The sequence below is a fragment of the Aphanomyces invadans genome, assembly GCF_000520115.1.
Source record: "Aphanomyces invadans strain NJM9701 unplaced genomic scaffold supercont1.3, whole genome shotgun sequence".
In the NCBI taxonomy this organism is placed as follows: domain Eukaryota; phylum Oomycota; class Saprolegniomycetes; order Saprolegniales; family Verrucalvaceae; genus Aphanomyces; species Aphanomyces invadans.
Window position 1 is genome coordinate 1,345,326 of NW_008580148.1, and position 8,249 is coordinate 1,353,574.

Consider the following 8,249-nt stretch of genomic DNA (forward strand, 5'->3'; position numbering starts at 1 on the left):
TGATGGAACGCAATAATGCGGAAACCGCCCCGCATACTTCGTCCCGCCAGACTTCATTCGCGCGGCCATTGAGCCAGGGACTCTGACCCCTGATCGGATGTTCTGGCTTGCTTTCTGATGGGCCTGTATTCGCATGGCTCTGGCTTGACTCCCGAACGTCAAGTCACGTGGCCAAGTGAAGGGTCTTCCAGAGGTTGCAAGAAGGAAAAGACAGATAAATAGGGAGTTTTATTCTTACGAGAATGTGTTGTCCGATCGCATGCTGCCGGCTAGTCATACGTGATACCGGCACCGTAGGTTTGAGTTCGGTTGAGGTGCCACCCGCTTAGTGACAGGTTCATGTGCTTGCTTCGGCCCATCTTGGACGACTTGGTCGACACTTGCGTCGCGGTTTCAAAGAAGTAGGCGACAAGCTTGAGGAACAGGCACTGGTTGGACCATCGTGTTTTGTCAACCCTTTGCAATGTTGCTGCCACCGCCATGACGAATGCAGCGACTTCATTCTGCCTCCGGCCGGACGAACCATAGACGCCAAATCCAAGAATGTCGAGACCGGACAAGGTGTGGGGGCGAAGGTACATGTCACCAACTTCGGCAAATGCGCACGCTATCCCTTGGCATGTGCAACTGCCTTTTCGTGAAGTGGCAATCGCGCGGAACAGAGCTCGACGAAACCCACGGAAAGATGCGTACGTTTTGGACACATAATATCGGCTTCCTTGGCCAAATGCCGCCAGCGACGCATTGAGGACGAACTCGGGTGATCGGGACGACCCTGAGATGTGGGAGAGCATGATGTTGAAGTCATGGAGCCGGGATGCGTCAAACCATGACGGTTCTGAGGGTGCCAGGAATCGGATCAACGACGCGGACGAGGCCGACGAGCTCGTTGTCTCGGACATGTCGTTGCGCATCATGGAGCTGCTGGACGCCAAAGCAATTGTGCGATGCTGGTGCGCGTTAAGACCATGTGCATCTTTCCAACAGCCGCAGGAATTATAAAAAGTTAACATAAAGAACCAAGTATAATGTGAATAAAAATACTCCGACACAGACCGAATGTACATGCTGTTTGTTACACGCATCTGTTACACCAACCTCATCCACTCCCGGATAATTTTTATCCGGAATTGCTGCATTATTTTACACATTGGGCACGGTCGCAAAACAGTTGAACGGCAAGCACGGGGGAGAGCGGAGCAACACGGGTAAAATGCGCGCCTTGTTGCAAGCATGTAAGGCGGATGCGATGTACGCCGTCACTGATCACGGCTACACATCACGCGACAAATGCGACGCTGAAACTCACGTTGTGTGGTGCGCGCAGGGAAGTCGTGTCCAAATCCGAGGATGTGTTGACTCCATAGACCCCGCCTTTCGAACGGGTGAAAGAGGTGGGAAGCTTGGGGCATAATGTTCGATACCTCCTCCTCGGCAACGCATATGTTATTCGCTCGCGATGTAAGGACATGCTGTGCAACCTCCTCAGTGCAGGAGATTCCAACGCCATACACAGACTCGCATCACATCACCGCACATGTCGTCACCATGTGAATTTTGATTGATTTGATAACATTCAAACGGAATTGAATAATAACATCTCAAGTACATGAAAATCAACAGAAGTCGTATTTCGAAAAAACGCGCGAAGATACGACATGGACCGAACGGCGGAACGCGTGAACCTCTCGCGGGAAATGGTGTTCTTTCTTGGAAATCGATGCACATGTGCGACGAATGACTTATCGCTGTGTAGGTGATGCATCGCATTGAGCTGGCGGCGACAACGTTTCTTGAGAACTTGATGGTTTGACCCCTACCGTGCCATGTTAGCCATTCTTGGGTTGTTTCTGCTCTTAGATGGACAAGCTGACGTCACTTCAAACAGTACGACGTTCTTCCTTCGCGACATGGTCTAAACGATGGTCTAAACAATGCATATAGATGCGTCGGAACTCCAGTGCAGTGGTGTTCGACACTGAGTCGAACGTGCTTTCCCATGGGGGGAACATGCGCACCATTCGATTGGTACACGGCATTTCCGCGCGCGTCATTTCACATCCTTCAAGAACCCCCAGGGAGCTCGAAAATACACAGGCGTGTGGCTTGTTCTTCAGACTGTGCATCAACTGCTCCTGGAAGATAAAACGATCACCCAACGAGAATTGTACTACATGCATCCGTTCTTCGAGTCCCAGAAAGAAGCTGATGAATGCATCTTGGGTATGCAATGGTTCAGTTTGTTATTCATGTGCTTACTCGTTGGTATTAGATGCTGGAGGCTTTCTTGGTGTTCCCCGTGAGTGTTTGAATATTGTCGGAGGTGTCAAAGGAGCGTTTACAGGCCGCATATCCATCAAAGTCGCCGCAAACCATAAACTGCATACTTACACACCCATGTAGGAAAATGGTCAATGGGTGGATTGCTCCAAGGATGGCCCAAGTGGACGTCCCATCACTCGCGATATCCTTCGCTTGGAACACGATGACATGTGATATGATGCATTTGTCTATGGCCCTGAACTTATGATGTAATGTGTAGCGATAGCGATGCAAAATTCATCCTCGTGATTGAAAAAGATGGTAAAGCACGATCAATATGACGTACTCGTCTCGAGTTATGCATTACATTTTCACCACTGCTAGGAATCTTCAACCGTCTGAGGTAACCAAGGCACTCAACTCGTCGTCACGGCGTCCTGTAGCGAAGATTTGTTCTTTGACAACCTGCCGTGCATCTTGATAACTGGCAAAGGATTCCCCGATTTAGCCACCCGATGTTTCGTGAAAAAGCTGGGTGACGTCCTCCAAGTCCCTATTCTGGGTTTGTGCGATTGCAACGCGTTTGGTCTTTCCATATTGGTTCGCTGTTTGAATTCTCCCAATGTTGCACCCATGATTTACTTCGATGGTAGCTTACGTACAAGCTTGGATCTGCACGAATGCCACTCGACTCTATTCATTACGGTGAGGGGCAATCTTGCAAAATGCGTGACATGGCGTAGCCGTGGACATTCAATGGATTGGATTGAGGCCATCCCAAGTCGAAGCGCTCGCGTTACCGAACGTGGTCAAGAAGAAATGCACCAAGCAGGACAAGCTTCGAACGAAGTCGTTGTTGCTCCATCCATTCATTCAAGTACGACTTTAGATTCGTATGGTTTTTGAGGCCAACCACGCCATTGCTGCTGTGGTCCATAGATGCACCCAAATTACCAAGTGGAAATCGAGTTGTGGCTGTCGGACCCGTTCAAAGTCGAACTCGAGGCGCTGCACACGAATGGATTTGGGTTTCTCGGCCAATTCGTACTCGACGCGATCATGAACGCAGACTACTTCTAGCAGCCGCATAGAGTGGCTACATCCCCAGTTCCAGAGTTGCGCTGAACTCGTCCTCGATGAACGACAGCATTTTGGCCGACTATTCGATCTCTAGTCAGTCGAGAAATCGGTACATTTGCTCACCTCCAAATGAATCTTTTGCCGCTTCAATACATCGATCAAGTGGATCTGTTGTTTGAACGCTGCAATCAACTCAGCCTACAGAACCACGATCGAACCTTTGTCGATTGTCCAGATGACTCCACCTTATGCTTCTCCAGTCGCTGGTGCTCGTTGAGAAGCCGTTCATGTTCGTGTCTTGGCACCGCCAAGCCTCCTTGGTTGGTCTTTTCATCCTCAAGCTCCTTCTTCAACGCTCGCAGTTCCTCCGTGCCTTCGTTCAACCGCACCTACCCACCATCCAATGCCACTTTCGACACACGGTCAAGCGGTGAAGGTTCTGCTCGGACCTCGGCCACTTTAGCTGTCCGAACCAAGTGCTTTTCATTTTTTCGCGTGTTTGCCACTTGCGCTTTTGCCGACGCAATCTATACAGAACCATGCCGTCAAGCAAGGTTGCTATCCAAGTCGTCGTCGATTTACTCACGTCGGTCTCAAGCATGCGTTGCTTGGCCTCTTGAATGCCCCTTTACGAAACACCGCTCCCGTCAAATCGCAGGTGGCAATTACGTAGACGTACTGGAGGCTTTTATTCTTGTCGAGTAGGGCTTGCATTTGCTCAACTTGTTCGGTCAAGGCGGCGTGATCCAGTCGCATACGCTCGACCTCGTCGGCCGTGGCGTCGTGTTTGGCTTGCTGTCGATGCGACTGAGATATCTAGCTGGTCGATCGATCACGTACGAGTTTCGTGCGTGTCTCCGACAACGACGCCAGTTCATCTTGGAGAATTCGAATTTGAGCTTTTTGGTACCGGAAAGTGGCGTCTCGCTGGAGCACGGCCATGCTTTGGTCGTCGAGAACGTTGTCGCTGGCTTCGTTGTTCATCGTTGTCTGACGGCGAAGAGAATTGTTGGTACCATGCCTCATGAGCGAGATGGTCGAAGCATCCTGCGGACGAGATAACGTCGTGGCGCCTAGTTTCTGTCTGGGTTGGACGGAAACGCTAGGCTTTCGACCAGGAATGTCGTCGTCTCCAGCCTCTTCTGCGATCACGCTTTGCCTTCGGCCACTCGAAGGGGAACCAAGCATGTCGTCGCGACCTACAACACACGGTACGTCATGCTTGACGATGTTTAACACCGCGAGAGACCCACGCCAGAGTAATCAAGACGCGGGCCGCTTAAACAAGACCTTCCGTCGTGTAAAGTTCTCATGAAACGTCCTCCAGTTTCACGCTCGCCCCAAGGATTGGGCTGCCATGCACGTGCAAGAATTGTACCCTCGGATGTCTTGAACCAGCCGCAGCTTTCCCTTGGACCACGGGCCGCCATTTCCTGCTGTGTGCCCAAGGAATACACGAGCTGGAACAACTGAACGGACTTCTCACAGTTGTGCGCTATTCAGAGTTATCGCTTTTCATGGTGAAGCAATTCACCCTTTTGCTGACATGGTGGTTGGGGGCACACTCACACTTTTGTCATTGACAACATGTTCACGAGGTGAGAATATTGACAACATGTTCACGAGGTGAGTATGCATCTTCCTCCACGAGCACGACAAATCACCCAAAAACCAATACTACGTTAGCTTCCCCCGCGTGGATCGAATCGTCCCATGTTCATTGTATGCAACAGTACAATTATGCGATATATCTGTTCTTGCCACGGACGCGGCCTCAACCAACTGCGCGATAACGAGGCAGGCCGAAACGAGCCAGCCACCACAAGTGTCCTGGCCGAACCTCGAGCTGGATGGATTCCAGGCTGTGGTAGTCTTCCTTCGAGCGGGCGGCCATTGACCAAGTGCTACTTGTCAAGCAGGTTCACCTCAAGCATGGCATTGCGCATTGCGTACGAAAGTGCTGTCACCCGATGGGGTCTACCCAGGTACGGGGACCGATTTTGGAACTGACGCGACCACGTGCACGCATTCAAAAAGCACACGTAAAAATCCACACCTGATCGGAGTGTCCCTGCCTCTAGACGGGTGTCCGCTCACGGCCAAAAAGCCAGTCTCGTGAGATATTCCACATCATGCACTTCCTACATCACAAGCAGTAGCTCCCACGATCCACTTGGAAAGCAATGCGTCATCACACAATGCGACGGGACGGCCGGCCGCTTCGGTGGAGGCGACAGCGACGGTTCTACCGGGCGGGCTATGACGGCCGCAACATGCTTCGTCACGATTGCGCCGACCAAACGAGTCGTTCCAACGATGCCATGTGCTTGATGCGAACGGTATGCAGCAGCTGCAAAGCGCCACGTATCTTGGAACGACTTTGGGTATAATTTCACCATGTGCCCATCGACCGACGTTTCGAACTTCCGAAAGAGATTGCGTCGAGCGTAGTGCTCAGAGGAAAGTTTCGAGGTCTCTCGGCGTGTCAGCATTGCATGCGACACAATGAGCTCGTGCTCTACACCGCCGACAGACCGGCATACGAACGAGCCAAGACAGAGCGTCCTCGCTCTTGGCGCGACCATAGGGGGCTGCACCAACCAGCCGGGCAACCATCAGGCTCAGAGCATCTTGCTTCCAACATTCACGTCAAGCGCCTGTCATGCATGATTTTCAACAGGTCGCGTCGCTTGTTTCGCATCCAAGCATAATGTAAACTCGCGTTGGGTCCATGTATGTCGTGTAGTTGGCGCGGGTGTGCCAACATCCCCGAGTCCGCCCACTCATGTCGACGACCTCAGGACGAGCAATATAGCTTTTGCCACAACCTGCCTGCAGAAAGCCACGTGAGATGATGATTGTTGCCATGCTTGTCCGGGCCCTCCACGATTTCGTCTGTTCAGAGCACACTCTCGGTCCTGCATCTCCCTCAGCCGTAGAGATGCGAGTGCCGGCGTCAGCATCGAAGCGTTTCCGTGTTCGAAAAAGCATTAATCTATTGGAAAATAACTGGACATTTTCGAAGCCAGGTCATGAAATATCGAATTTCGAGGAGCAACTCAGCATTGGGTGCTCGGCGCGCAATAAAATTGTTGCGGTCGAGGTATCACTGGTCTTTTGTATATAATATAAAAATCATGGCGCTACCGGATTTCTTGCTGGATCTCGCCTCTGGGCACTGTCTCGATGGATTTCCCAGCCGACGCCCGGCCCATTTCGACATTCTCCATGGTTGAGTCGGTGACTAGATCACGGATGTTGTCCCTGCCGCCGCTCCAGCAAGTCACACCGCAATGGCTTTTCAATCGATTGCAGACGCAGGGAGGCCTCACCCTCGTCGACACGCGCGGGTTTAAGTGCTACGAGCACAGTCACATCTGGTCGTTTATCAACTTGCCGCAGCCGTTGCAGACCGCCTCCGCTTCAACGCCCATCTTCCTCTCGTCGTTGGACGGCGTGTGCCCCTTGCCCGACTCTGCCCAACGATCGTGGAACAAACGCAAGCTCACAGACGTCATCGTGTATGACCACTTTGGCATGTACACGCCGTCGTCATGGTCCATGCACCTCGCGACGCTCTTGGTTCAAGAACGCATCGTCACTTCCGTTAAGTTACTTCGAGGAGGCATGCAAGCGTTTCAGCGCGACTACCCTTTCATGATCACAGGACGCAAGGACTCGCATCCAGTGCCTGCGCTATCAACTCCTGTCAAGACAACAGTCGTCGTCGACACATTACCTCGAATTGATCGAACCGCCGACGAAACCTCCCAGGCGACGACGACCCATGCCCTCACGTTTCCGAACGACATCGTGCCAGGGTTCCTGTATCTCGGCAACGTGTGGCAAGCATCCCAGCCAGAGATACTCCGCAAAATGGGCATCACACACGTCCTCTCTGTGTGCGAGATCGCTCCTTCCAACCCAATGCCGCGCATCACGTACATGACGGTGTCCCCATCATCACTTTACGAATCGTTTGATCGCTGCTACGTGTTTCTGAAGAAGGCGCGCAAAACTGGTGGCAAGGTCTTGATCAACTGCGTCAGCGGCGTGTCTGCGTCTCCAACGCTCGCAGTGTACTACCTCATGCGTTCCGAGCGCATCTCCCTCGTTCAAGCGTACAACGACGTCTTGGCATGCCGTCCGCTCATGTTTCCCAGCGTTGCATGCATGTTTATGCTCGTCGAATCCGAGTTGTGCCGATGCGGTGTCGCGAGCATCCAGAGCACGGAAGCGATGGACGCGCTTCAGAGTGGCGCACTCAACGACGACAGGCCGTGGCAGCCGCAAGTGAAGTTATCCACGCAGCTTTCCATGTTTTTCCTCGGTCGGTGCAACGATCGGTACGTCCAGGATAACATGGCGCTGTTGTTTGGCGACCGAGTGACCCGGCAGTCGTCTTGCGTGCTGGGGCAATAGATGAAGTTTTTTATTTAACACGCCAAGTAATATTTATAGTACTACTGTACCTCTGTTCCATATTACTGGCGACATTTGAAAATCACACTTTTTCCAATTTACTGGCGACATTTAATTCTTATTGGCTAGAAATGATGCATACATCGATTTTATTTAATAAAATTCCCGAGTTTGCTGGACAATCGACAGCGGCTCACCGCCGCATAGCTGCTTCGATAGAGCTGTGGATATGCGCTTCCAAGAGGAAACGCTGCGGGATGCGATAAGCAATTAGCAATTAGTGACTAGGACTCTCAAATGTGGAGTATAGTTGAGACGCCAACCCAATCTGGCGGGTGCGTCGGACGTCGTCCAACTTCGCTCCTGTACAGTATGGTAGCAATAGTATACAAGTCCGTTCCTTTTTGGAGCCTGGTCTGCGAACGAATTGTTCCTGCTTTTCGCCATTCCTGCTTTTGCAAAATCAGTTTGATTGGCTACAATTA

The 8,249-nt window shown here is 51.8% G+C and overlaps 5 protein-coding genes across 8 annotated transcripts; 3 read left to right on the top strand and 2 right to left on the bottom strand.

The window, feature by feature from the left end:
- Positions 1-211: 211 nt before the first annotated feature.
- H310_02089 (hypothetical protein) lies at positions 212-947 on the bottom strand. The gene has a single exon (XM_008865483.1). It carries the CDS (start codon positions 915-917, stop codon positions 270-272), a length of 648 nt encoding a protein of 215 aa, XP_008863705.1. The 5' UTR covers positions 918-947; the 3' UTR covers positions 212-269.
- Positions 948-2,049: 1,102 nt separating this feature from the next.
- On the top strand, positions 2,050-3,501 carry H310_02090 (hypothetical protein). The gene is made up of 9 exons (XM_008865484.1): positions 2,050-2,223; positions 2,273-2,361; positions 2,404-2,492; positions 2,549-2,583; positions 2,647-2,665; positions 2,706-2,862; positions 2,916-2,967; positions 3,006-3,139; positions 3,202-3,501. Exons 1-9 carry the CDS (start codon positions 2,175-2,177, stop codon positions 3,340-3,342), a joined length of 765 nt encoding a protein of 254 aa, XP_008863706.1. The 5' UTR covers positions 2,050-2,174; the 3' UTR covers positions 3,343-3,501.
- Positions 2,993-4,641, bottom strand: H310_02091 (hypothetical protein). Of its 4 annotated transcripts, XM_008865486.1 has the most exons (8): positions 4,596-4,641; positions 4,183-4,541; positions 4,022-4,137; positions 3,929-3,968; positions 3,792-3,869; positions 3,588-3,731; positions 3,466-3,540; positions 2,993-3,421 (listed from the first exon to the last, which is right to left on the bottom strand). In XM_008865486.1, the coding sequence occupies exons 2-8, from the start codon at positions 4,528-4,530 to the stop codon at positions 3,359-3,361; spliced, it is 864 nt and encodes a 287-aa protein (XP_008863708.1). In that variant the 5' UTR covers positions 4,531-4,541; positions 4,596-4,641; the 3' UTR covers positions 2,993-3,358. The 4 variants fall into 4 exon arrangements, with proteins under 4 accessions (XP_008863708.1, XP_008863710.1, XP_008863707.1 ...); XM_008865488.1 differs by having other exon boundaries at positions 2,993-3,540; XM_008865485.1 differs by having other exon boundaries at positions 4,183-4,641.
- Positions 4,642-4,710: 69 nt separating this feature from the next.
- H310_02092 (hypothetical protein) lies at positions 4,711-5,633 on the top strand. Its single transcript, XM_008865489.1, has 4 exons — positions 4,711-4,940; positions 5,029-5,209; positions 5,262-5,327; positions 5,424-5,633. The coding sequence occupies exons 1-4, from the start codon at positions 4,930-4,932 to the stop codon at positions 5,499-5,501; spliced, it is 336 nt and encodes a 111-aa protein (XP_008863711.1). The 5' UTR covers positions 4,711-4,929; the 3' UTR covers positions 5,502-5,633.
- Positions 5,634-6,524: 891 nt separating this feature from the next.
- On the top strand, positions 6,525-7,815 carry H310_02093 (hypothetical protein). The gene has a single exon (XM_008865490.1). It carries the CDS (start codon positions 6,529-6,531, stop codon positions 7,762-7,764), a length of 1,236 nt encoding a protein of 411 aa, XP_008863712.1. The 5' UTR covers positions 6,525-6,528; the 3' UTR covers positions 7,765-7,815.
- Positions 7,816-8,249: the final 434 nt, after the last annotated feature.

What these genes read in the sequence shown, in the direction of transcription:
- H310_02089 (XM_008865483.1), bottom strand. Translation starts at nt 917, where the DNA reads ATGATGCGCAACGACATGTCCGAGACAACGAGCTCGTCGGCCTCGTCC.
- H310_02090 (XM_008865484.1), top strand. Translation starts at nt 2,175, where the DNA reads ATGCATCCGTTCTTCGAGTCCCAGAAAGAAGCTGATGAATGCATCTTG. An exon ending in CAGGCCGCATATCCATCAAA is followed by an intron (nt 2,362 to 2,403) that starts GTCGCCGCAAAC and finishes ACACCCATGTAG; the next exon opens with GAAAATGGTCAATGGGTGGA. An exon ending in ACTCGACTCTATTCATTACG is followed by an intron (nt 2,968 to 3,005) that starts GTGAGGGGCAAT and finishes GACATGGCGTAG; the next exon opens with CCGTGGACATTCAATGGATT.
- H310_02091 (XM_008865486.1), bottom strand. Translation starts at nt 4,530, where the DNA reads ATGCTTGGTTCCCCTTCGAGTGGCCGAAGGCAAAGCGTGATCGCAGAA. An exon ending in GGACAGCTAAAGTGGCCGAG is followed by an intron (nt 3,732 to 3,791) that starts GTCCGAGCAGAA and finishes GATGGTGGGTAG; the next exon opens with GTGCGGTTGAACGAAGGCAC. An exon ending in AGCGACTGGAGAAGCATAAG is followed by an intron (nt 3,541 to 3,587) that starts GTGGAGTCATCT and finishes GTGGTTCTGTAG; the next exon opens with GCTGAGTTGATTGCAGCGTT.
- H310_02092 (XM_008865489.1), top strand. An exon ending in TGGATGGATTCCAGGCTGTG is followed by an intron (nt 5,210 to 5,261) that starts GTAGTCTTCCTT and finishes CTTGTCAAGCAG; the next exon opens with GTTCACCTCAAGCATGGCAT. An exon ending in ACCCGATGGGGTCTACCCAG is followed by an intron (nt 5,328 to 5,423) that starts GTACGGGGACCG and finishes CCCTGCCTCTAG; the next exon opens with ACGGGTGTCCGCTCACGGCC.
- H310_02093 (XM_008865490.1), top strand. Translation starts at nt 6,529, where the DNA reads ATGGATTTCCCAGCCGACGCCCGGCCCATTTCGACATTCTCCATGGTT.